Source organism: Fusarium falciforme, chromosome 3 (assembly GCF_026873545.1).
Source record: "Fusarium falciforme chromosome 3, complete sequence".
In the NCBI taxonomy this organism is placed as follows: domain Eukaryota; kingdom Fungi; phylum Ascomycota; class Sordariomycetes; order Hypocreales; family Nectriaceae; genus Fusarium; species Fusarium falciforme.
Window position 1 is genome coordinate 586,982 of NC_070546.1, and position 26,225 is coordinate 613,206.

The 26,225-nt window shown below is 50.3% G+C and overlaps 9 protein-coding genes across 9 annotated transcripts; 6 read left to right on the plus strand and 3 right to left on the minus strand.

Moving 5' to 3' along the window:
- Positions 1–1,322: 1,322 nt before the first annotated feature.
- On the plus strand, positions 1,323–2,736 carry NCS54_00350200 (Hypothetical protein; the record flags this gene model as incomplete). Its single annotated transcript, XM_053149070.1, has 5 exons — positions 1,323–1,458; positions 1,515–1,668; positions 1,753–1,896; positions 1,944–2,044; positions 2,099–2,736. The coding sequence occupies 5 exons, from the start codon at positions 1,323–1,325 to the stop codon at positions 2,734–2,736; spliced, it is 1,173 nt and encodes a 390-aa protein (XP_053005045.1).
- Positions 2,737–4,690: 1,954 nt separating this feature from the next.
- NCS54_00350300 (SnoaL-like domain-containing protein) lies at positions 4,691–5,158 on the minus strand (the record flags this gene model as incomplete). Its single annotated transcript, XM_053149071.1, has 1 exon — positions 4,691–5,158. The coding sequence occupies one exon, from the start codon at positions 5,156–5,158 to the stop codon at positions 4,691–4,693; it is 468 nt and encodes a 155-aa protein (XP_053005046.1).
- Positions 5,159–5,757: 599 nt separating this feature from the next.
- Positions 5,758–10,844, plus strand: NCS54_00350400 (Hypothetical protein; the record flags this gene model as incomplete). The annotated part of the gene is made up of 2 exons (XM_053149072.1): positions 5,758–7,056; positions 7,833–10,844. The coding sequence occupies 2 exons, from the start codon at positions 5,758–5,760 to the stop codon at positions 10,842–10,844; spliced, it is 4,311 nt and encodes a 1,436-aa protein (XP_053005047.1).
- Positions 10,845–11,795: 951 nt separating this feature from the next.
- Positions 11,796–12,938, plus strand: NCS54_00350500 (HET domain-containing protein; the record flags this gene model as incomplete). The annotated part of the gene is made up of 1 exon (XM_053149073.1): positions 11,796–12,938. The coding sequence occupies one exon, from the start codon at positions 11,796–11,798 to the stop codon at positions 12,936–12,938; it is 1,143 nt and encodes a 380-aa protein (XP_053005048.1).
- A 2,022-nt stretch (positions 12,939–14,960) lies between these two features.
- On the plus strand, positions 14,961–15,368 carry NCS54_00350600 (Hypothetical protein; the record flags this gene model as incomplete). The annotated part of the gene is made up of 1 exon (XM_053149074.1): positions 14,961–15,368. One exon carries the CDS (start codon positions 14,961–14,963, stop codon positions 15,366–15,368), a length of 408 nt encoding a protein of 135 aa, XP_053005049.1.
- A 1,119-nt stretch (positions 15,369–16,487) lies between these two features.
- NCS54_00350700 (Alcohol dehydrogenase) lies at positions 16,488–17,822 on the plus strand (the record flags this gene model as incomplete). The annotated part of the gene is made up of 5 exons (XM_053149075.1): positions 16,488–16,675; positions 16,744–16,859; positions 16,942–17,112; positions 17,164–17,295; positions 17,347–17,822. The coding sequence occupies 5 exons, from the start codon at positions 16,488–16,490 to the stop codon at positions 17,820–17,822; spliced, it is 1,083 nt and encodes a 360-aa protein (XP_053005050.1).
- A 634-nt stretch (positions 17,823–18,456) lies between these two features.
- NCS54_00350800 (PNPLA domain-containing protein) lies at positions 18,457–20,590 on the plus strand (the record flags this gene model as incomplete). Its single annotated transcript, XM_053149076.1, has 8 exons — positions 18,457–18,612; positions 18,663–18,881; positions 18,941–18,991; positions 19,051–19,336; positions 19,387–19,507; positions 19,562–19,807; positions 19,867–20,097; positions 20,149–20,590. 8 exons carry the CDS (start codon positions 18,457–18,459, stop codon positions 20,588–20,590), a joined length of 1,752 nt encoding a protein of 583 aa, XP_053005051.1.
- Positions 20,591–21,983: 1,393 nt separating this feature from the next.
- NCS54_00350900 (Hypothetical protein) lies at positions 21,984–23,304 on the minus strand (the record flags this gene model as incomplete). Its single annotated transcript, XM_053149077.1, has 5 exons — positions 21,984–22,333; positions 22,387–22,517; positions 22,566–23,028; positions 23,077–23,113; positions 23,161–23,304. The coding sequence occupies 5 exons, from the start codon at positions 23,302–23,304 to the stop codon at positions 21,984–21,986; spliced, it is 1,125 nt and encodes a 374-aa protein (XP_053005052.1).
- Positions 23,305–24,894: 1,590 nt separating this feature from the next.
- NCS54_00351000 (Zn(2)-C6 fungal-type domain-containing protein) lies at positions 24,895–26,225 on the minus strand (the record flags this gene model as incomplete). Its single annotated transcript, XM_053149078.1, has 2 exons — positions 24,895–26,010; positions 26,070–26,225. 2 exons carry the CDS (start codon positions 26,223–26,225, stop codon positions 24,895–24,897), a joined length of 1,272 nt encoding a protein of 423 aa, XP_053005053.1.

The following is a 26,225-nucleotide window of genomic DNA, read 5'->3' on the forward strand; positions in this document are numbered from 1 at the left end:
TGACTACAGTGAAAACACCAAAAGGACCATCGTGAGAAAAAAGCCATGGCTAACGCCTCCCGGCCGGCTTCTTTTTGTAGCGGCGGGAGAGGGGGAACTAGCACGCATTCATCCGACGCCACAGATCAATAGTCAGTGTTAGCTCCGACACAATTGATGCAGGTTGGATAGATCGGCCGTTGAGCGAAGCTGATCGTATCCCCTTGCGCCCCTCAACCTTTTGACCCTGATTGGTGGATTCCCCATCGCAGCTTAAATCAGAGGTTCCACACCGCGATCTTCTAACCGCTTTCCTGGTGGCATCTGTGTCTGTGACAAACGATGCGAGATGTGAATGCCCTCACTTTGTAATTGTCATCCACCATGGCTTGGTCGCCTCTCCTCAACGTGCTAATTAAGTAGATAGCAAAATATAGGGGGAGCGCCTGTATCTTGATTCCTGTGAGTTCTCTAGGGTAAGCTATTTTATCCACGCACTCATGACAAATTTCTTCATAGCTATTGCTGTGAGTTATATCCCTCTCCCGAGGAAGCTTAGATACATCAGAGTGAATAGGTATCGAATATAGGCACCATGAGTAGAAGTTAGACAAGAGAGCTCTGGTTGTTGGTTTATTACTGTCTTTCTCACAGTTTTGACATCTTTGCTATAAGAGATTGCCATTGGACAGGCAGGAAAAATCACAAACAGGCTCCATTGGACATGGCGCTCGGTTATGCCTACTGCATTCGCGCTACGGAGTATTGCTCCATGGTTCTTTTTTACCCGAAGGCGAACAAAGCCTGACGCTTACAAATTCGGAATAGCTGCATGTTAAAATTAGGAGCAAAGTGCGCGTGGACTCGTTGAGATGCAATATGGCGATCCAGACGACCAAACAACCAATATATTGTTTGAAGCTATTGCCAATAGTCTGCGGTGGGCATGAGTTGGCGCCTCCAAACACGGCAATTACTCCACTTTAAGGGGGACCCTTGGCAGCTGAGCTTATCGGCGCTTCTAGACTCAGATGACTGCTGTTACGCTACTAACAGATGACCGTGACAGACTAAGCAAAATCTGTTAGGTTTCTCTTAGGTCCGGCCAAACCGCCAGACCGCTAGGATTGCTCCCGAGGCACCTTGGTCAAGAACTCAACCAACAACAGCAACATCCAGCAACCAACATGATATTGATGCAGCGGGACAGGGGAGGTAGACAGTCCTTAAGTGAGGAGGTTTAACTACAAATAAGAGCAAAATCTCCCAAATCTGTGCTGTGCTTTTCTCAAGACAGGCTTTCTTTCTTGTACAGGCTATTCTTTCCTTGGCCAAGAATCAAGATGAAGTTTCAAAACGTTGTCGTCTTATTCACTGCTGCTGTCTCGGCCACAGCGCCGCCGACATGCAAGGGTTCCGCTCCTTCGTACTGCAAGTACACTTCAAATCGCGACGCGAATGAATGTCGGCGACTATTTGGTAAGGCCCAGTTACCAACGATGTTCTACCATCCTTACTGACTATCTCGTCTTCAGCCAAGAGCTATATCAACATCGCAACATGCCAGCCTCCAGCAAAGACTGTTACCTCAACTCGTACCAAATGCGCTACTAGCGTTACCACCAAGACTGTGGCGCCGCCACCAAGAACTACCAAGGTTTACAAGACCATAACCAAGACTGGCAAGCCGTATGTCCCTCTTATCCGTCGCATACCATCCAAACAAAAAGGGAATGGAAGCTCCCGAATTGTACTGGGCTAATTGATAACCAGTACCACTCTGCCGACTATCACGGTTACCGCGACGTCAACCAAGATCGACACAACCGTTTTGACTGATAGTACCACAACCGTTGATTTACGCACAACTACCGAGTTTGAAACCAATCGTATCACAAATACCAGAATTGTTACTTCGTAGGTTTGTGCAAGTCGATCCTCTGTCACATCTAACATCATCACAGCACCTCAACCTCCACTACTACCGTTCCGTTTGTTGACCAACATGTTTGTACTATCAGAAAGCGAGCACGTGCTCTTGGGAAGTCATTGCCAACCTCATGCTGTGAGCCAATGTCCAACCTTCCACTACACTGACCTATGCTTACGATTGCCATAGCTTGCTTCCTTACCACCACTAAGCCTGCAGCCACCAAGACTGCCTTTGTTACCAAGAACAAGCCTGCTGTTACCCACACGGTGTACAGGTTTGGCGGACCCCGAAAGGTCATCTCTCGAACTATCACTATTTTCCGTTATGTGGCTGGCCCAACTGTATCGGCTCCTGAGACCACCACGACCAGCACTGCTACTGTCACCCAAACCGACCGTACCCTCACCACCGTCACAGATTCTCAGACAACAACTGCTACGGAGCTCGAGGACGTGACTGAAATTGTTCTTCAAACTAAGACTGAGACCGCCACTGCTACGGCTACCAAAAACCCTTGCGACGATGCCGGAAGTTGGAGTCCTATGAAACAGGCAATTACAGGCTCCAGCATACAAGTCACCATTTCTAAAGACGCGTTCGGACCTGATGCTGTAAAGTCGTGTTGCCAGTCTTGCTATGCAAGACCTAATTGTGTGCTTTTCAGACTTGGTGGCCGCGTTTGCGAAGTCTTTAGCAGTAAGCCTAGCTTCAGTAGTGCCTGCTCCTCGCCTCTCTGCCCACGAGGCTTCCCTGATCTGATCCTTGAGGGGCCAGATGGGAAAGACTACTACCTGGGGCCTTGTTTTGGAACGGCCGTCGCCTAGAAGCATCTTTATCTACTACATGGGCATTTGCCGAGAGTCTCGCTCCACTTCATCACGCAATGGAGGTGATCGTTCTTTGAACACGGCATTCATGTGATAGGAAGCTTATGTGAGGGGTCAATATTTTTGTGATGATTGATCACGGGGCTATCTTTTGTTCCCTCATTTCAACCTTCACTCCAGATGTTCTTCATATCAAATTTCTTCACTTTCAATAACTACTGCATCAGGAGCTCAACTATCCACCCAAAGCTGGATTGTAGGACAACTTTGTAGTTTACTGCTCTTAGGTATTAATCACCATGGCTTTTGTGGTGGTGGCTGACATCTTTCAGGGACGGCATTAAGATAAATAATGAGATGATTCTATATGACTTAGTATGCCGAGCCAAAGATATGTCTATTGCCAGTTTCCCCTCTCTAGATGCGCCAAACAATGAAATTCTGCACTGGTTCTTCCTCCGCCTTATCAACCTCAACTCCCTCGTCCTCCAAGAATTCATCTTGGTTGACTCAATTGTGAACGAAACGGTGTGTGTAATCATCCAGTCGGTGCAACGTAACAAGACTTTGGTCACAGCCCAAGTCTTCGTAAACCTTGGACATAGTGTACGTGCACAGGGCGCTCGCATTCGATGATCTGCTCCACGGCAGGACGCATATCCCTGTCGCCAGAAACAATGACAAACACGCTTTTTGCCTCGGGGACTTCATCTTACCAGGCTTCGATGGCCTTCCGAACTGAGTGGGCGACAAGGGAGGTGTCCACTTCTTTCTCGCCGTGTTCTCGTTCGATCCCCTTGTGGAGGTTTGCGGCAAAGGATTACCAGAGTTCATGAATCCTCGCACCTTGAATTTTCCAAATGGGTTTGAGACAGTCAAGGACATAGCCGTAGGCGTTGACTTCGACTTGGACATTACGGCGATTCACGTTGCCCGTTTTCGCGGCGAATCGAATAAGGAGGGAGCGGAAGCTTGCAATGTCGTACCTTCACTGATACCCGCTCCTATTGTAAGGTTCGATCCAAAAGTTGGAGTGGTCGATCTAGATGTAGATCTTCTCTTCTGTTCGGAAGTGTCGCTGTTTGGGGGAGATGGTTGGTTGCGAGCGGCCGGCACACTGAGACCCCGCGCTGGCTGTTGCCATTTGACAGTAATGTTTGGATTTCTGTAAAAGAGGAATATCTGGTGGGGATAGAAAAGAAATAGTGATAGATGGTAGGACTCAGGCACCCCTCCTTATACCACCATAGAAGGAACGCACAACTTCAGTACCCAGGATGCCTCATAGCTACTCTTTGTCGTATTAGAAGCCCCTATCCAAATCACATGGCTCGCTGTTCTTTGTTCTGATATCCAAAACAAAACTTCCTGATCGTCAAAAGCCTCAAGTTACAGGTGAAGGCCTGGGGATGTGTGCAAACTTCGCACTATTGAAACGACGCACCGGGGATTCCGACACGTTTGAGGCTGAGTACTGACATGGCAAGGGAACGAACAACGTGTGTGACGGCTGAGGCTTCATTAGCACGGATGAAGGCCACATCTTGACTAGACCACGCGTGTGCAAGATGCCTTGGAGGCCCTAGAAGCCTTGGAAGCCCCTAGAAGACATCTCTGTCTGTTTCATCCGACACTAAAATGACTGTATTACGCAACGGTGGTTGATTTTTATTTCAAGACAATATTCACCTGACACGGTGGCATATTACAAGTCATTTTTGCTGATGTTCATTACGTCTTCAACCAAAATATTACAAGCCATTCTATCTTAACCACCTGAAGCTTCTTTGTTCCCTCAGCTTCAGAATATTTAGCAAGACAGGGTCCCCTTTTCAAGACAATTGGCCATCTGACCTTTTCAATGGGCCAAGCGAAGTTGGATGTCATCTTCAATTGACCTTATCAAGCCAGGCACGCACACCCTCCACGTGACCACTCCTTCACAATCCAGTTACTGTCCAATAATCGATGCATCTCCCTCACTCCAAATGACCTTCATGTCAAACTTTGTCATCTTCCAAAGCCCATCACTTTTATCCTTGATCAGATCAATCCAGTACATGTTGCCCGTCAAGAAGCGCGGCGCCCCTGGCTTCCGCCCTTCATCCTTGCGATAGTGCTGAGCCAAAGCATGGGCGGTCATTTTTGCAGTGTCTGCACCATGCTTCAGGTCGATTCGGACGTTGCTCACCATGTGCGTTGTGTCGAGCCCGACGCCAATGTACTGGAAGGTGGTGTCCAGGATGGCGGCAAGCCCCTGGATTGGGGGTGTTCCGTCAAAGATGAATTCGGCGTCTTGGTGCCAGGCTGATTCAAAGATAGTCTTATCATTGGAATCAAGGCCGAAAATACTGCGATAGAGGGCATCGGGGATGGCTTCACGGTCTGAAAGACGGAGGTTTGCAGTGAGGCTAGCCATGACGACAGTTGATGATGGAAAGGTTTGAAGAGGGAATGGAGATTTCGCAATGCTCTAGGTGCTAGTGATATGTTGGGGTAGACCGAATTGAATGACGACCATTGAGTCTCGAGGTCAGAGGAAGCGACTTGTTTTATAGTTTTCTGCTTCATCTTGGATCTCATACAGAGCAACTCATGTATATGGACCGGACATACGGCACACCCACGGCCCAAAGCAGCGTAGCCTAAGCGCAGTCGACCAAGAAAGGCTAGACAGATTTAGTGCTGACGGTTGTCTCGATCAGAGGAGATATGCAGTGTTGGTGCGGGAGCTGGGGAGGTCCCTGTCACCAACACATCTAACAAGCATTACGACCTTTGAAGCCTACCTTAGCCTCAAGGCCCAATGGTGTGTGTCGAATTGTTTGTGTATGATTGGGTATCTTTTAATGATAGAATGCAGCAGCGTTACAATAGGATTCCGGCACGGGGTTGATCCGAGTTGGCTGTTCTACCAACACCACTGAGGCTCGCTCACCCCGCTCTGGCAATCTACCTGCGCAACTGCTGCTATCTTATCCTTCATCAATTCTACCAACTTACTGTACCTATTTGCCGATGTCTGGATCAAGATCGAAAACCGGCTGCTGGACGTGCCGTCTGCGCCGTAAGAAGTGCGACGAAAACAAACCGGCTTGTGTAAACTGCACCTCGCGAAATCTAGAGTGCTATGGCTATGACCAGAAACCCGCGTGGATGCTCGGCAAGGAGAGCTGGCAGCACGTTCTTAACTCCGACGAAGCGAGAGCTATCAAGAACGCTGCAGAGAAAGCCTACAGCCGCCGTAGGCAGAAGAATCTTCACACAGCTCCTTGGTCCGCTGGTGTTATTGTCCAAGATGTCAAGGAACTCGGCCACCCCGCGCAGTCGACCACCATACTTGACCGCACATGGTCTAACTGCACGCAAACCCTGCGAGATTGCGATTATGCACCGAATTACCAACACGTTCAAACCTTTCTTGATGTCATCTTTCCCCTTCAGTGGGGCTTTTTTGCTCTCTGCAAGCAGCCAGATCGCAGATGGCTCTTTGACATCATAATCGCCTCAGAGCCTATGTATCATGCATCTTCGGGCTTATGCATATCATTCGAGACTGGCGTGAAAGCTGGCTTTACGAACGGCACATGTCATATCACGCCCGAGGTTCGAAAATCACGGCTACTTGCACTACAAGGACTTCAACCTTGCATCGCCGAGTTGCAGGAACAAAAACCACAAAATTCGTCTCTACTAAAGGCGGTTCACGCTGTTGCAATTATTCTGCTGCTTTCGAGTCTCGAGATCTATGGAGAAACCGAAGGCACATGGGAAGTGCATCTGAATGCAGCTGGAACAGTCTTGGACTTGGTTGAGAGGCAGTTGGCCACTCCCGACAATGCCAGTGCCATAGGGGAGCTTCTCAGCAACTCCACACTATCCTTTGAGACTCGAGCACTTGGACTTTTCGTCGCTACTTACGTCTGGACCGACATTTTGGCAGAGGCAGTACATGGAACCAGCTACAGTAAGCCGAGGGCGTTCGAATACCTCACTCTACTCCAAAACGATGCCATCGACATGCGAAGCATAATGGGTTGTCGAAACTCGGTCATGATCGCCATAAAAAAAGTCAGCCTATTTTCTATCTCTATGCAGAAAGACCAACAATCCGGGGCAGCCGAAAGAGCAAAGGCTCTCGCCCTTGACATTCGACATTTGATCCAAGAGGCAGCCTCTGCATTTACGAACTCGGACTCAGGTCTCGAAGCAGATAGCTGCTGGGTCACACTTCTCCATGCGTATGCCGCTTCAGTCTACCTGCAGACTGTGACCGCCCATGAGGCTTTTGGAAGCGATCTCAATATGCAAGAAACGGTAGCAAAATGTCTCGAGTTATTGGAAGCAATCCCTTCGCATCTCTTCATCCGAGTCTGCTGGCCATTCACAGTTGCGGGATGCATGGCAGGCGAGCACCACCATCTAAGATTCCGAGCGGTGGTCCGGCGTGTAGAAGAATCGGGGTGTGTGCTGGGGTTTACGTGGAAGGGCCTGATTGTCATGGAAGAGTGCTGGCGGCTACGACGGTGCAAGCCAGAGTCTGCTTGGTGTTGGCGAACGACGATGAAACACATACAGGCACGAATATTATTGATTTAATTTCTAGTTGACATATCACAACAGAAGAATATGCTTTTATTCAATCTTCACTATGACTGCACACCTAAACCACATGGGGAGTAAATGCTTCGCCTCCATCTTCATGATCAGAACGCGGCTGAGTCTCCCAGGGTGAGAACGCCTTGGGTATGCTTGCATTTTCACTGACCAAACAAAATGGAAGGCGTCAGCCACACTTTTCAATCCTCAGGCAGCAAGGTAAGTTAACCGCTCGACTTCTCGACAGATCAGGCTGCGCGGTACACCTTTGCACTCACTTCTTTCATCCCCCTCCAACATCAACTAAACACAAGCTCAGAGACCAAACAGCACTCCAGTCACTCCCAATGCCGGGTCTGGAAGCCGTTGCGGCTTTTACCCTCGCCTGCAACGTCATGCAGGTCGTTGAGGTCGCCTACAAGACAGTCGGCACCTGTAAACGCATCTACCAGACCGGACAACCTGATCCGGCACTCGACGACTACAGCAGCTAGCTCCGCGACGTTTCCAATGCGCTAGAAACACAGCTCAGCAAGGCTGTGGGCCCTCTATCCTCAGATGACTCTCGACTTCGAGACTTGGCCGTCCAATGCACAACCATTGCCAATGGTTTGCTGGACCAAATCGCATCCGTGTCAAAGTCAGCTGGGAAGAAAACCATCGGATCAAGCATCCAACTTGCCATCAAGAGCATGTTGAAACAAAACGACCTCAATCGTTGGGAGAAGGACCTTGCAAGGTCCCAATCCGCCATGGAAACTCAGTTGCTTGTCGGCTTGCGCCAGCGTCTGGACGCCAACATCTTGCATAGCGATGAAATGGGTCGCGACCTCAAGCACTTCGTCCGCCAGCTGTCAAACGGCCAAACAAGTCTTTCGAACTTGGTTCTCCGACAGACACGCGAGATAAAAGAGGAGATGTCCAAGTCATTCACAGAGGCTGAGGCCTCGACAAAGACACACATCACTATCGAATTGCTCCGCAACGATAACCGCATGCAGAGCCACATATCCAAGGCCTTCGATAATGTTCAAATTGTTGCAGAGAGGCATGCTCAAGGGGAGAGCGCTTCTCGCGCGCTGGAGGAGTCCTATCGGCGTCTTCTCACCAGCCTCAAATTCCCAGAAATGGAGGCCCGGCGCAACCATGTCTCTCATGCTTGTCCAGAGACGTTTCACTGGATTCTTAATTCTCAAGACCCCAAGTGTGACAACAATGCTGGAAACCATTCTGAAGCCCGGACTTGGGACAGTTTGGTTGAGTGGCTCCAATCATCTAAACCAGTGTACTGGGTCAGTGGAAAGCCAGCATCAGGAAAAAGCACACTTATGAAGTTTATCTTGTCCCATGACCAAACGAAGCCGCTCTTACAAAAATGGCAAGACAATGTCCGGATACTTTCCCATTTCTTCTGGAGGCCGGGTACAGAGCTCCAGCAGAGTATTAAAGGCCTCCTCTGTTCACTCTTGCATCAAATATTTGTTCAAGACAAGGGCCAAGTATTATCATACCTCAAGATACGGCGAGAGCTATGCTGGAAAGATTCACCGTCAGACTGGGATCCAAAGGAGCTGCAGGCCTTGCTGGTCGACTGCTTGCAGTGTCCCTCGGCGGCATTTTGCCTATTCATCGATGGCCTTGACGAGGTCTGGCCCAAAGACGGCGTCCATAACCTCGTTTCGTTGCTCAAAACACTCCTTCAAAACAGTAATCATCTCAAACTTTGTGTCTCGAGTAGACGCGAGCACCTGTTGGAAAATCGTCTGCGCGATTACCCCCAGTTAAAAATGCACGAATTGATTCAGAACGACCTCGAGAAATATGCCACTCAGGCCTTGAGCGAGGCATCAGCCCACGCAAACCTTGACAGCGGGGATATCAGAACTATTATCAACCAAATTGTCTGGGCATCCGATGGTGTTTTTCTCTGGACTGTCCTTGTGAGCAACTCGTTATCCAGAGGACTCCGAAATGGTGACTCTCGTAACGAGCTATTTCAGCGCCTCGACTCTCTCCCACGCGACCTTGAGGGCTTGTACCTGGACATGTGGCTCAGGCAGAACGGAGATGATGAAATCTATCGAGAGTCATCTGCGAAGTTGCTTTATCTCTGTCTAGTCGGGTTGGGCTGGAAAGAGAAGCCTGGATTTGGGTTAACGCCAACCGTTCTCCAACTGATGGCCGCAATGGATGATGAAGGCCCAGAGGATCATCTGATACATCGTCGTTACCCAGTTGAAGAACTCAGAATAAGATGCCAAACGACTGTCAAGATGATTCAGGTCAGGAGTGCTGGTCTTTTAGAGGTATACGACGTATACGGCATGTCTCAACTTGACCCGGATTACGAAGCCATTTTTGATGACCGTATTCGGTTCATTCATCGATCCGCCCAGGACTTTCTCACTGATACCCAACAGGGGCGAACTTTTTGGGCAAACCATGGGATGACTTATGATTCAGCTTGCACCAAGCTTTATCTAGCACTAACTCTAACTTATCTAATTGGCGAGCGATTCAAAGAACGCTTTTGGGAACCCTCTTCCCCGCTCGATACACTTGCAGAACATTGTGACTTCCTCGAGCCCAGTACGATACGTCACTGCCTTCAGGAGACAGCCAAACATTGGCACACTCTTCGCGGTCGTCATCACATGTTGGTGGAGGCGAGCTGTTACGGGTTTTTTGAATACGCTTCCGAGCAGCTATCTGCAGAGCAAAACGAATCGTCAGCCGTTCCGCGACTTTTTTTGCATATGACTTGCACCGATGGCTGGATGAGATTCCCAAATGGGATCCGGAGCGAAGCGGGACAACGTCATGTCGTAGAGGGTCAATGTCGCCTTCTGCGTCTCTTCCTCGACAAGGTGGCGTTCCGGGACCCCAAGTCATTCATCTTGCCGCCGGTCGGAGATGGTGGCCCATGCTACAGCATTTCCCAGACTCTGGGAGGTTTTCTCCTATTGTTCCAAGATTCTGTCGACAGCTCAGCGTCTGCCCAAACTCTCATAGACACATTGGGGGCATTTGAAGGAACACCTGTTGATCCAACTGATAAGCTGCTCTTGAATCTGGATTGGGTCATTACACGGAACAGGGAGCCATACCTCAAGGTGTCGCTCTTCGAGCCCGGAGCTACCATCAGCCCGGGAACTGAGCGTGTCCAAGTCGAAATCTCCCTATGTGACTGGGTGGATGCGACTCTAAACAACCTTCATGTGCTGATCACTGGCCACCGCCCTATCACCGGGAATACGTCATGCGCCCCACACGTGCGATTCGTGAGCTTGATCGCCAGAAATACGGCCAAAGAGCTTTGCAGATACACCCCCAACGAAAGCCATGTAAACCATCTTTCACACATGGCCCAAGAGCTGCTCTACGCTCCATTTACACTTCCGGGTTATTCCGACGGATATGCCAATTCATCGGGAAAAGCCTTCATCGGCGAGGTGACATCCTTAAGGGAAGGCTGGGCCGAGTCCGTTTTGGACCCGTGGATATAGTAAGAGAAGGCATAGAATTTCTTCGTTGACTTTAGCATGACAATTGGAGACCATGAGCCAGAGTTATTTATCTCGAAATCGTCCATATCTCCTGAACTTATAGTGTGTGATAAATAACTAGAACTTGGCTATTTATATAAAAGCCTCGGTAGCGACTTCTGGGTTCGACACATTCGCTATATTAACAGCAAATAAGAGTAAAGAAGGTACTTAAAATAGAGAAAGACAAGTACGCATGAAAATACAGTGCAGAAGCAGCACTTCCACTCCAGCTCGAGCCTTTTTGACCCAGCCACTGCAGCCGTAGGTCATTTCAGATGTTCTCTACGCCTTCATTAGATCACTGTCTGCTACTGCAGCTCGACGGTCTAAGAGGAGTTAATCAAAGGAGTGTGCCTCGCATTCCTTCCGTTCCGGCATCGTTTGCATATAGTGATGTTCCTCGACTTGGCCCCCTTAATAACGATAAGCGAGCCCAGGCTCTATCTGTGGGGCCCATGATTTCAGCGCGTTGCTATCCTTCGCACATAATAGGTCACAGGTCCAAGGTTGACGGGGGTGGACTTAGCGGGGACGCGGGTTGGGCTTCCAGACCTACCCTGAGGTGCGGAGGGCTGATTTTGTAATAGAATTCAGTAAAGTATCTATACAGAAAGCTAGAAAAATAGACCAATTAGAGGGCGGAGTTATGATAACGCGTCCCTAACACTCTCTTTATTTCTTTGTTACTGCTATGCTGTGGGCTAGGGATGAATGAACACTTGGATTACATAAGCTTCGGATTGGTATTTGAGTGGTTTGAGGCCAAAGCTGAACCAATTTGGGATGACCTCATTTTTCCATTCCCATCTGCGTTGCACCCTGCGTGGGCTCACCTTGTTCCCCTTAGGGAGCCTCCTTCATTTTGAGTTTTATTAAGAAGGCTTCAGGCACCTTTGCTTCCTCAATAAAATGCGGCTCCTCCACACCCGGAATTTTCAACTTGAGACGTTTATCGGCAAGAAAACTCCAGGGTATGCCATCTTGTCACACACTTGGGGTGACGATGAGGTTCTCTTCCAAGACCTCGAATCTGGGCCCATCCAGTATTGGCGAGAGCGGCGCGGTGCTTCAAAAGTCCTAGGTGCTGCTGCACAAGCGGCATCAGACGGCTACACCTACATCTGGATCGATACCTGTTGCATCGATAAGAGTAGCAGTGCAGAACTTTCAGAGGCCATCAACTCCATGTATGCCTGGTATAAACGCTCCAGAGTTTGCTACGCATATCTCGAGGACATACTTATACCCGATGCTACACTTCTTGGGCTCAGTCGTTGGTTCACTCGAGGATGGACTCTTCAAGAGCTCATCGCCCCGAGCGAGGTTCGATTCTTCACCTCTTCTTGGGAGTTCCTTGGTCGCCGTGACCAGTTGGCAAAGTCAATCTCCGAGATCACTCGCATCGACCCGCACGTGTTGAAATTTGGACAGCAGACACCGCTTGAGACATATCCCATCGGCCAGAGAATGACTTGGGCTGCTGGACGAACCACGACAAGAACAGAGGACATGGCGTACTGCTTGTTGGGGCTATTTCAGGTAAACATGCCACTGCTATACGGCGAGGGACGCAAAGCGTTTCTAAGGCTCCAGGAAGAGATTTTGAGGCAAACCACATCGAAAGATCATTCGATTTTACTGCACAGGGAATCGGGTCACATCTTTGCATCCCAGCCGTCTTCATTCGACATTGGCTGCAAACTCCATCGGTGGACAGCCCGAACAGACATTGGCCTAGTCCAAGATGGTGTCAAGGTCACACTTCATGTCCAGAAAGTTATCGCAACAGGGGAGCCTCATGGCGTTGAAGAATTCGTAACGTTGGGGGTCCTAGATTGCCGCATTGACGAGGGCACGGGATCTTTTGCACGGCCCGTGATTATTTTGGATCACACCAACGGTTACTACCGCCATCGATCCACAGGCTTGATGATGATAAGGCCTGAAGCCGAGCCTGAGGTGGTGGAAATCGTGGGGACTCACAAGCCACTGAACTTTCACTATGAAAGGCCGCTGAAACTATCGGGAGGTGTGTCATCGAAGATCAAATGATCAATTTGTGAACGCTAACTGGGTGGCGTAGTAAAGGTAGATCCCGCGGCATTTGAGCAAAAGTCAATCACTCTTCGACATCATGACGTTGTTGGCAATACGCATGGTCGTGAAAGAATTCTCCAACTACGATTGGGGAAGATAACACAACCTGAAATGAGGCAGAAATATAAGTTTGGGCCCTGTCGTATATCGCCACATAAGGAGATTCTAAGCATCAACCTCTCGAGCTGGAATACTATTTTTGTCCATGCTGCCATATTCCTCTACGGGCCCCAAGATGGAGAATTGTGCTCCCATCTCCTACTTGTCGGCCTTCTATCAAGAGCCCAGGAACGAGAAAGTGTCCTGTGGGATCGTATCATTCCAACGGGGCCTATTCTGAAAAACAAGCTCAGGGTTTGGCAAGGAGACAATATGGAAGACCTCTATTCAGAAATATTATCGGCTGATTATCTTGAGCCACTGCTGATGGAGTTTTACTACGATAACTCGGGTACAGAGCTCGATGTGAGAAACTACCTTGGCAGGGAGAAATATTCATATGTTACTCAAGATGGCGATGCAATCCAACCCCGATTTGAGCTTGTTGAGTTTCTTGGGGATTGGTTGTACGAAGTATGGGTCACAGTTGAACGATTAGGCGAGGGAGAGGAGATAACAAATATAGGGATTCTTTAAGCCATGCATATTTTTCAAACCATACTCAGGATGTTAATACAAGCCCTCGGAGCAGGCCAGGGCCAGCATCCCGTCCTTGGCATTTTGATAACCTTGGAACTCAAAAATCATTTGTCCTCTTGATCCGTTAGGTTTGGGATCTAACCATAGACTATTACGAGAGCCCTTGCTGGTTTAGTTTATCCAATGCCATTGAGCTTATCACGCTCCTGCGTTCTCGCACATGCCTTCACTATGTGGCCTTCTAGATATCTATTTACAAGTGATGATGGCCTGATGGCCTGCGTTAATCCTGGAGAACCAAGCTTGGCCAGAAGCTTAATATCGGAAGTTCAGAACGAATGTGGGATCCGGCTCGTCTCCAGCTGCGACGACCTCATGGTGACTTGGCCGCTCAACTTGGAGGCCAGCGCAGCCTCGCTTGGCGCCAGCATAGCCATGTACTTATTTGATCGCTTCTATTAAATCACTGACGAATGGTATTTCGCGTAAAGTGCCCAATCGAGTCTGCGGTACCGGTTCATTGACTGATCTGCACCCTGCGCGACGGCCCGTCGGTTAAGCATTGAATGGAACCTTCCGCTTCAAGGGAACGTGCAGTCCCTGCGATTGAGGGAGAGTGGGACTGGGGCCTGGGGCCGAGACTAGGGTTGCCTTTTGATCCTCCTGTGAGTTTGGCGAATCCTTCGGAATACCAACTTCCTCGTATGAGAATCCAGCATCAATGAATGCCTGGAGGTGAAGTGGGCATGCAGGAGCCTTGGCTAGACCTTTGGATATATCTTGGCGAAGGACATGCGGCGCAGGACCTCGTGGCAAGCAAATCTGTGGTGCGTTTACGAGTGAGTGCCACCGCACGACCACCTTATCATACCGATCCATATCTGGGGAATGCCAAGGCGTGGGTGTGGAGATTGGTATGGCCTGAAGATCGCTTGCACAGAAGAGGGATCCATGATTATTGGCCTATGGCATAAGGGCTTGAAACTTCACAACGAGTGTACTGTGACATGAGAGCCCGCGTATAGTGAAGAGTTCATCAAGATACCTGAGTTGCGGGTAGGGGTGTGTTCTTCAACTTCCTCTTTCAAAAGTAGAAGCATGTATATGCATCCTGTGGAGAATCAGACCTCTCCTCGCCAAGACTCAGAGCCAATTCAGGTTCGGTTAACGAGAACCAAGAGAATATAAAACCAGCATATTCCTCGTAATTAAGTTCTTGCCCGACAGCAGCACCACATTACCTCAGACCTTCCCTCTACCCGTCTTCTAGCTCAGTTCTCCGAGCTTCTGCATTCTCTAAACGTATCCTTCCTTCGGTCCTCCATTCTCGCGCCCATCATGCGACCTCTTCCCCTGATTGTGGCTCTCCTGCCTTCTCTGGGTGGAGCGGTCAAGTTCGAGCTCATCAAGGGCGCCTGCGACACTGGCTTCCATCCCTCTGTCCCGGGATCGTGGTCCTATGGCACCATCAAGCGCGTCGGCGACGACGGTTGCAAGGGCTGCAACCTCTCCATGGAGCGCAAGGACGGCGTATGGTATGGGCGCAGCCCATGCAACCCCTGCGACGGCGGCATAATCTACGAGTTCGTGCCCAACGGCAGCGGGAGGAACATCTACCGGGCGGGAAATCGGAACAAGATCATTGGTCATTGTGAGGGGAGAAACGGTCCCGCCTCGTACTGCAACGGTTGGAACTTTGCTTGTTCGGGCTCAATCCATTACCTCTGCTCGGTTGACGAGTGCTAGATGTGATCTCACAAGCTGTGCTGCGAATCTGCATTGTATGTATCATGCATCATAGGCTCTTCACAAGCCCGCTAACAGAGCAAGTGGCAGGATTTTCAGCAACGCCTTGAGGAGGTCTTGAACACATAGGGGCAGGCATGACGTAATGTAGCTTTTAGATTTATCATCTCAACTACAAGATGCAGAGTTTTCTGTTTCTTAAAAATGTAGTAAATGTGGCGAAAGAGTGGTAAAGATCTGAGTTAGGTTGCATGAAACTGCCGTAATAACTTCAGCGCCCTCGATGCGATACACTATTTATATAATTTTAAGAGCGGACTTGTAACCGGCGATTTGTTTATATCCGTCTCCGCCAGCCAATATACAATTACCGTTAATTAAAATTGCCATCCCCGTCTCGCCATCTATTTGGGTGAGATGCGTTGCTAAATTTCTCCCCGTCGGCGGATTCCAAATCATGAATCCCGTATTCCGTTACTGACACTGTCGGCATGGCAACAATAGCTGATACTCGGCTGGACATTACAATAAAGATAGAGATAGCATCAGAGCAAGGCCCGATAGCTGGGGGTGGCTGGACTCCGTCGGCTAGAGTAGGCCCGCCTCCGTCGGACTCCAAATTCACCTTCAGGAACATTCCATACCAATGCAGAACTTTTAAATTATATTCAATTTGTGCCGAGGTTGAAATGGATATTAATTGTTGCCACTGTACTGAAAATGTCTAATTCAACCCGCCACCCCGACCGGTGCGGCTTAACTCTTTCGGTCGTAGCATCACTGATCTGGCTAGCTCCCTGGGGACAGAGAACCCCCGACGGGCGTGGGGTTGAACCGACGCACCAGCATTGCAGGAAAGCTGAAGTCCGTGGCCACCAACCTCGGCACACCTTCTACGACAATGAATCCCGTCTTGGAATGGTCCTGAACTCCGCAAGCGGAGTTTACTTTGCTGCCCCACACGCGCTGATCTCAAACCGTGATGGCGATGAGGGCAAACCGGACATTTCTCTACATATTTATGATAACCTGGACCTCTCGAGGCTGGTTTTCTTTCTCTCATTGTTTACCACATTCATTAGCTTTCACCCCCCCTTCAACTGCTGAAAAGCCGCAACAATGGCAATGGAAATGCTCGCCATCACAGCGCCGACTTACACTGACCCATCTCGGTATGAGCTCTCTAGTGTGCCTCGACCTACGGCCACGGAGAAGACGGACGTGGTTATACGAGTTCATGCAGCGAGCATTAATCCTGTGGATGTGAAGAAGGCTGCCGGTGTGTTTAAGTCGGCAGTAGAGGAAAAGTGAGTAGATTGATAACTGTTCATAACCCACCGAATGTAAAAGTTTTAGCTAATGCGACCATTGCAAGGTTTCCATATCAGATTGGATACGATGCCTCAGGTGTAGTTGTGGATATAGGGGAAGATGTGAAAGGCTTGAAAGTTGGCGATGAGGTTTACACGCGCTTGCCGGAAATCGGCCGAGGTAACGCTGAGTGCCATTGGGCATTGGCTCGTGGCGATGATGAACAAGATGATGATGAATGAGAACTGACATAATTTTACAGGTTCATGGAGCGAGTATGCCAAATGTGCAGAGCGCTACGTATCTCTCAAGCCCAAGAATCTCTCCTTCAGTGATGCTGCATCGTTGCCGCTCGCCGGCGTCACGGCGCTGCAGGTACTTAGGAAGTATAATGGCTCACTAGAAGGAAAGACAGTGTTCATACCCGCCGGTTGTAGGTTGTATTATCCCTTTATTAATCAGTACTGATAATGATTCTGTTCAGTGAGCGGGACGGGAACATTTGCGTGCCAACTTGCCAAGAACATTTTCCGCGCCGGCAAAGTCATAACTACGGTTTCAACGTCCAAGATTCCAAAAGTCGCAAAGCTTCTCGGCGAAGGCGTCGTAGACCAGGGTGCGTACCAATGCTCCTCGATTTCACTCCGCTAACCTGGTCCGGTGGCAGTGATTGATTACACAAAACATGATCCCACTGAGATCATCCCCCAACATTCCGTCGACTTTCTATTTGACACAACTGGCCAATCTATGCAGTTCCTCTCCCTGATGGTTCCCTCCACAAGCATGATTGTATCCATTTCCACGAAACCATCCGCCGCAACCCTGCAGGAGTCGTCTGTCATGCAACGACCTGACAATCCTCGCATCCCGTTATTCGGGCGCATGTACCTCGACGCGGGCGATACGCTGCGTAAACTACGAGCACGTCGCTGGGGCGTCACATATATGTATTGGTTCCTTGATCCAAACGCGGAGGACCTAGATACAATTACGGGGTATGTTGAAGAAGGGAAGCTATTGCCAGTGGTGGGTGCGAGGGTGGACATGAGGGATATCAAAAAGGTGCGGGAGGCATGCCAGTTAACTTATGAGGGGAAGGGAGGCCTAGGCAAGACTGTGTTTGAGGTTATCCGAGACTAACTAAGGATAAACAAATTTTATCGCAGGGTGGGCATGATCTTGATGGCCTCAGGAAACAACTGCGTTAGTAATCTAGCCGTATGCTTACACTGCTCATTATCGTTTACCTGGCCCTTGGTCCTTGTACCACGCACAGTGCGACACTAAGCGAGCGAGCTATTGTGGCATTGTCTGAGCTGAGCTTTGACTCGGCCAAGAGGCCTCACATGTTCTGATTGAGCAGTAATTAGTCTAGACCTTAAGGTGCGTCAATGGTCTCAAAAAGGGTCGATAGCCAGCCGCAAAGCAATAGCGTCTTCGTTAGTGCCGGATCAAGGTCCACAACAGCGCCCCCCGCGAACCGTCGAGACCTGGCAAGACGGCAAGACGGGTGCGGGCCGTTGCTTGGTGGCGGGTCGAACTGCTAGGAAAAGGAAGGGTTCTCGTGTCCAGCCAGCCATGGGTAGCAGCCATGTTGCAAATAGGAATGCTGAAGAGAAAGTCTAGAGCTGCCAAGAGTGAGATCATCGGACGATGACCCTTTCTAGACGAGAACGAGACAATATATAATCTTGGATTGAGCCCAGTCTAGTTTTCCTCAAATCATCACAGCTCACTCTCATCTTTTTCCACATCTACACCTCCACCATTCATCATGCTTACCGCCTCCGAGTTGGAAGAACTCCCCGTTCTCCCCGGCGACACCACTGTTGAGTTTCCTGCGGGAACCTACGCCGTCCCCTGCTACAAGAAGAAGGAACTTGAGGGTACTGGTCCCGAGATTGAAGATACCATCTGGTTCCATACACAGGTATGCCAGCCTAACCAGACCTCTCTCAGCCCATGTTAATTGTCGGCCAGCCCCTCGATGCACACACCATCGAGCGAATTCACAGCCTCAGGCTGGTAGCCGAGTCCCGTGACCAAGGTTACTGCGATGACGAGCTTGCCGGCAATTGGACTTGGTTCGAGATTGCCATCCTCAAAAATAAGTACTCGAAGCAGCCTAGAATCAAGGACGGCATCAAGCTTGTTTGGGACAGTCACAAGAATCGCTTCCTAACCAACAAGTATGACTGGGTACGTTACTAGATGAATTTCTTTTTAATAAATCGAGAGACAGAACTAACCGTCCTTAGGAGGAGGGTGTCGAGTTTACCAAGGATCATGACATTTTCCGACTTCTCGAGGTGAGTTTTCATCCTTCTCTCAACTGCTTGGATTGAGTTGATGACTTACTTTTGTGAAGGATGGCAACTGCATCGCAGTTCGTCTATGTGCCCGTTTCGCGGGTTGGAAAATCAAGGCCCGAGCGGGCTATCTGGTCCTCGACATTGCTGCGCCGCTTGCTCGAGATCCCCTCGAGTTTGGCCAGACAAAGGAGACGGTCCTCAGTATCCAGGAGGTCTTCCAGGAGGTGAACGGCAGCATCCTCCCGGACTCTATGCAAATATCTACGCCTCCCAAGGAGCTTCTGTTCCGTGCTGAGATGTTGACGTCAGCCGGTGAAAAGCCCCTGCGTGTTTTGTCACTAGGTAAGACGCAAATATGGTGTCCGTTCCATTACTGCCGCTAATTTGTACAGATGGTGGCGGTGTTCGCGGTGTTGCGGCCCTGATGCATCTCGATGCTGTCATGAAGAAGCTTGCTCCAGGCAAGAAGCCATGCGAGGTGTTTGACCTGATCGGCGGTACTAGCACGGGAGGGTGTGTTGTTTCTATTCTACTCTTCCGTTGAACCAAGGCTAATGTCGTCGCCAGCTTCATCGCCATCATGCTTGGACGTCTGCAAATGTCAGTCAAAGACTGTCTTGATAGCTACCGAAAGTTCATGAACATTGTCTTCTCTGCCAAGCGGTGGACAAAGGCCAGTCTGATAGCCACCGGCTCCAAATGGGACGCCAGCGCTCTAGAAAGGTGCATCAAGGATCTTGTGCGGGAGCAGCTCGGTCGAAACCCTGACGAAGTGCTTCTCCTTGATGAGGAGTCTGCAAAGACCTGCAAGGTGTAAGTGGCTCAAAACTTCCCTTCCTTCCTTGTTGTTTTTTCGGTAGCGCGCTGACAAGGTATGATAATGGTAGCTTCGTCATGGCCACCAAGAGAGATGGCGCAAACAACCAAGCACCCATGGTGTTCCGTTCCTACGAGAACCCTCTGGAAAAGTCGGCTCTTCCAGGAATCAAGCTGTGGGAGGCGGCTCGCGCAACTTCTGCCGCTCCCATGTATTTTGCTCCCCTGAAGGTCGATGGCCACGAGTTCCTTGATGGTGGGCTCCAAGCCAACAACCCCCTTGGATGGTGAGTCCGTTCATCCCTTGTGTACATATAGCTAGAGTCTCACATGTCTAGGTTGTGGAACGAGATCCTCAGTGTCTTTGGCCCTGCTCGCTCAACAAACTGCTTCCTCAGCATCGGAACCGGCATCCCAGCAGCCAAATCAGTCGGCGATGTGCGCAACGTGGCAGGCTTCGCCGAGAGCATCGCCGGCATCGCCACCAACAGCGACATCACAAACATTCTCTTCCGCTCGCTCATCAACGCCTTTGCTCCCAGGCCGATGGGCAAGAAGTACTGGAGGTTCAACGTCGGCGACGGACTTCCCGACTACGTCGAAGAGGATGGCGTGTGGAAGTGGAAGATGCTTGGACAGCGGGTTGAGGAGGATATTGGAGAATTGGACGACGTCAAGGCTATTGACCGGACTGTGACCAACGCAGAAAAGTACATCTTGGAGCCTGGTGCGCAGAAGATGATTGAGGAGTGCGCCAACGCCTTGCGGGAGGAGCTCTAATGGAGTGAAGTGACTTGAGTTGGAGGGTAATAATATTACTGCAACAACTGGCCATCGTGGCTCAGGTAAACACCCATACTCTACATAGCAGGTAGCAGTCTGGTTAAATCCCACACCCCAAATAAATTATAAACACTATATTGAAGAGTCATTTCACCCCACTCTATACCCAAAGTCCGTGGGCTTCAGATAGATCAAGGCAGCTCCACGTAATAGATGATTTCAAATGTCTCAACGTTGGAGCTCCTGAACAGATCCATACCTCCACCGTTGGCAACCCGCGAAATAAAAGACCTCCACGCGAATGTAAATTCTTGGCATGAATAGTACCAGGTTAAGTACCAGCTCCCAGGCGTTCCTATTTTGTTCATGGGAATCAGAGCAGGAGCTCGACAGCAGAATTAAGAACAAGCCTCCGGTGAATGGCCGAGACCTGGTAGCCACGACGCCCTCGTCGAGTTTCCAGTCCAGGCTGCAGGTGGCAAAGTACCTGGAACTCGCGGGCCGCATCATTCTAATGTTCTCTCCCTCACTGGTGAGCCGACACTCGCCGTCCTACGGAAAGTACCTAGCAACGGTGCTAATCTTGATTATACTAGTTTTGACCTGGCCATAGGGGTTGGAGCCAATAACATCCCTTCGGCCTTCAATCTCGTCATATTCAGGTTGGACTTGGCCGTCTTCACCAAGGAAGTAGCAGTATACTAACCCCGACCAGTGGGCGCCAGGTGAGTAGGCCCAACTCGACGACGGCGCCAGAGGCGCAGATGACGGAGAGTGGAGAGCCACAATGCCAGCTAAGCTGAGACTTGGGTGGCTCAGCTTGTTCCATAACAAGTCTTGGTACAAGGTCTTCTCCCACAACCTTCCCAGGTACTTGTCGTGGGTAACCTCGCCGATTCGCTTCACAAATCCTGATATGACTGGCAGTCGATCGGATTCATACGTTAGAGACAGCGACGAGTACTCTTGAGCCATTGTACTGAACAGGCAGTACCATGTGGCTGGCAAAGTTCCATCTCTGTCTTGAGCTGCATGGCGGCATCTTCTTTATTGTCCCATGAATAACTAAGTGCGGCATACTTGGTGTACCGCCATGTTTTGGGACGTGCGGCTAAGCAACTGTCATGGCTCTTGTTAGTTTTACGTCACCAGGTATCTTTCCATTGGCATTACTTGCCGTGTTTACTACATCGTATTAGTTTGCCATGATACAGTTCGATGCTGGAAACAAACATACAGCCTTTGGCTACACGTTGTGTCTGGAAGACCAGGAATAAAATGAGTTTGGGAGGCAATTTCCTCACATAGATGTGAGGTTCACTGAATAAGGGTTGTACTCAACGTAAGAACAAAGCAGATGATATTCATAGAATCTCAAGAGCTCAAGGCATCATCCTCTCATGGGACACGCAGGCTCTACCTTCACCACCATATCATTCCTCACATGTATCCCCTCCATGTCCCCCTCTCTACTGCTGGAGCTCCGCGAGCTGTGCAGGTGACTAGAGATAATCGTCTGGATCGGCTCAGCCCCATACCCCTGCTCCGGATCCCCCAGCTGATGCGTTGAACTCGACTCGTCGATTCCCTTCTCTTTGTTCGTCCGTATCGTGTGGATCGTGGCTAGCTTGATGTGGTGGCTACGCGTCGCTCGGCTGGTGGGGTGACGGCTGCCGGAGGAGCTGAGGAAGGACTTGGGGAGGATGCGGCGGAAAACGGGACGGAGGAGAGGGAAGCAAGCTGGGTTGGGTTAGCGATGGAACGGGAGGTTGAGGTGGGAAGTGTTGGTTTACAAGAGACGATGGCGACGTTGACCTCGACATCTCCCCAGATGAAGTTGAGAGCAACGTCGCGGGGCATTTGTGTGGTCTTTTCGTCATAGGTAATCGACTCAATGAGGACGAATATCGAGGCAAGACAGACACTGCATCGTCAGCTGGTTGCGCATCAAGTGATGGGCGGAATGGCCTACATAGAGCCGATCAGGAAGAGGCAGATGACAGCCAGCTTCTGCCCAAGTCGCAGATGCAGTTTCCCAACCTCAACAACTGGCATGATCAAGATGATAATATCCATGACAAAATGGGTCAAAACTGTCCCAAAGAAGAACTGCGACTCGTCAATACCGCAGCGCCCATCGACCGACTTATCCCAAAAGTACTTGAGCGGGATGCACTGCAGCGAGACCATGAATATTCGGAGGAGGATCCAGGCGAGAGAGGCTGTCAGCATGATCTGGATCGGCAGCCTGATCGAGGAGTGCTTGAAGAGGCGCCAGTAGAGGCTCAGGATGGTGAACTTGGATGACGCGATGGAGAAGGCGTAGCAGTACTCTGTGCACAGCATGAGGAGCCTGTTGTACAGAAGGATATGCTCTCTCTGCTGGTCAGAGAGGGTCGGATCAAGTTCCTGGCCAAGATGCCAGTCGACAGTCCCTAAATGGGTCAATACTGACGATCAGCATCAGCTGTCGGGTGCCTTACAAACGACGATGATGCTGTTGTACGCACTACCAAACACCTTGAGACTGTAAGTGCAAGCTCCACTGATAATGCAACCACACTCACAAATGCAGAGATGCAAAAGTAATCGTCAAACCACCAGGCCTGCTTGGTTAGTCGCCGCGCGTAGATCCTCAGGATCACCGCGATGAGGGCCGCTCCCCAGGTGATCGACACGGCAGCGTAGGCGTTGTTTTGAAGTCCAGCCATTGTTTGAGTTGCGACTCACGAGGTCGTGGCCATCAAAAGGAGGGGTTTGGGATTATAATACCTCTGCTGAAATAAAGAAAGCCTTTCATGGCAGAATGATAACGCAAGGCGCCTGAAACACGCCACGAGGCAGCGGCATCGAGGCAGAGTGAGTCTCTGAGCGGGCTGTGCGGGGGATCATCTGCATTTTCTACGGCACGTTATCACCCAACTTGAGCCGGCTTTGCGGGGGAGGGTCATGGTCACACTTGTTGTCAGGGCTGGGCGGGCAGCCTGCCTATCAGTCGCTGCGCGTTAGTCTTGGCTATTGAGTCTAGAAGCACTGCATCCAGGGGCAGAGATAAGGTTCTTGCGGGGGAGGGTCACCACCATGTTTTGTTTGGGTATGGTGTCGGCTATGGAGTCTTTGATAGAAGTCTGGGGAAATCGAGGGTCCATGTTGGGCCTTGGGGGACCAAAGCACTAAGGTAACCAGGTCTTGTAAGGCCTCACTTGGCTGTTACACTGCAGGTTGAAAATCACAGCGCATGGCCCAACGCCCGGGTAAGGCGGCTTCTGTCAAATGTGCGACTTTCCATTGGCTGGGCTTGTCGTTTCCAGAAGCCCATGCTGACTCGGTTCCATGCCGTGCTACCAGAAAACAGGTTTTTGAAAACAGGGCGGGACAAGGCTTAGCTCTTGGCGACCGCAATGATAAGGTCTTGTTTTCAGCTCTGCTGCAAGGGAGGCGATGAGGGTGATGCTTGCAGGTTTTCGACTGGTGCCTTGACCAAAGTCCAAAAACGGCCACTACCCCTGTACCCTGCACACGAGTTTGATCTTCATGCGACCCCGGTAGTACGAGGTTACGTACCGCTACCTTTTCTTTTGCTTTAGCCTTGCGACCTTAAGGGATATAGTCCTTCTTGATTGAGCATAACTAGTAGCTTTATACTAAGCACCCCACATGTAACCCCTCTAACACTACTGCATGACGGCTTACCCCTACCCTACCTAGTTTATTGAGGTATCAACTAGATAACCCTACCGGTTGCTGGACTGCAGCTGTTCCCTGAATAGAATAAACCCTGCTGGTGCATGCCTGCCATCCATCGAACTCCACGCTGCGAACGAGAGCTCTCTCGGGGTGAACGACTCATTCCCCAAATCTAATTGCCCAGTCCCCTTCGCAAAGTTTGGCTCGACAACCTATCCCCCCATAACATTTTCACTACGTTACAGTGTTTTACGGTATTGGACTTTAATGCCGTCATGGATTGACAACAATGGCTTTTGCTGTTGTGGCTGATGTCTTCTTGTCATCATTGTAGACAATAATAGTTGGAGCTCGTAAGGATGAAATCGACAAGGTACTGGTTTTAGGCGTGGCCATGGTTCGTTGATTCAACATTTCATAATAAAACGCACGGGTTATCCAGGAGGTTACCATGGCAGGTTGTTTGTGCAAGGCTGAAAAGGATAGACTCAGGGCTGGTTCTAATATGGTGGTATCCTAATCCTGTCCTACCAAGCTGGCATTAAGACTTAGATACTCATATTCAATATAATTCCGGGTTCTACTCACGTCCTATTGGGAGTGAAACCAAGCCCCTAAGCCGACGACTCTTGCTGGGCAAATTCCAGCACTGCCCAATCCATCACCTGCCTCCATCGATGCGGCAATAATGCCATAACGGTAGCAAACTCGGACTCGGGGGCTCCGTCTAACCACCAGAATTGTCGACTCTTTTTTACAAGCATGAAAAAGTATCCTAGGATGGCCAACGCTCTGGGGTCCTTGGCCGCCAAGAGGTCAACGTATCGAGGCGACACAGTGATGAAGAAGAGCAGGGGCGTTGCATGCTCCAAGTTGCAGTAGAATGACGAGAGCAAAGCCACAGTCTGGCCATAGGCCAGCAGAGATTCCTCGTCTGAGGGACCCAGCGGATCAATATATTCAAGGAGAAAGTTGAACTTGCCACCGACTTCCCTTTCCATAATCTCGTGCTGGAGCCTGTCAATCCCTGCAAGTCTTCGGCAGAGGTCCGAGTCTGAGCTGAAGAAACGTGCCATCCGAATGACTTGCATCGTCATGTGAAATGAGCGGAACCAGTGAACAGGTAGGCGGTGGCCGCCATCATCTGGACTTAGCAATGAATGGTTCACGCTTGAGTGGAAAGTCACCAAGGCGCAGGTCGCGACGATGCTCGCAGCGTTGGTGTCGTTAAATCCCGCCCTGAGCTGCTCTCTGTGGCGTCGTATCGCGCGAGCCATAAACCTGTGAGAGGCGTCACGCAGAGCCTCATCGTGCTTGTGGTGACGTCGCAGATGGAAGGCTGAAAAACCGAGGAGAGCGTCCATGACGGGCGGTGATCGTGATGCTTCTTGCACTATCCAGAAAGCCCAGGACATTTGCACGTCTGTCGACCGTGTCGTCATCTCCAGATAGTGGCAGAAGAGACGGAGATCCAGCAAGCGGTCTTCCGGGGCCCCAACGTCCTCGGGGAAGAGATTTTGCGATGGCGCTAAGCTGCTGGGGATCCCCGAGGAATCGGTCTGTGTCGAGGGCGCCGGTGACACTGTAGATCCATCTCGGCTCTGGTCTAGTCGAGGGAGAATCTTGGGTGATTCGCCCGGGCGATCGATCAAGCAGCGCCAGGTGTCAAAATATTCACAAGCGACTTCCCTCCTGGTGCAGTTATTACAGGCGGGATGGGCCTCGTCGCACTTGGAAAGGCAGTTTGTAAGTCTTCCGTCTACTCCGCGCAGCTGGATAAAATGCATACCTTTACCCGGCGGCCTTTACAGGGCCGGCAGCCACTTCTGGATTTGTGATGTCGCCGGCGCGATCGGCCCTCGGGACGGGGCCGGACCCGGGGACATGGGCTCTTGTCGGCTGTTAGCTGGTCGACTTTATCCAGAATCATCGTCGTCGGAGACAT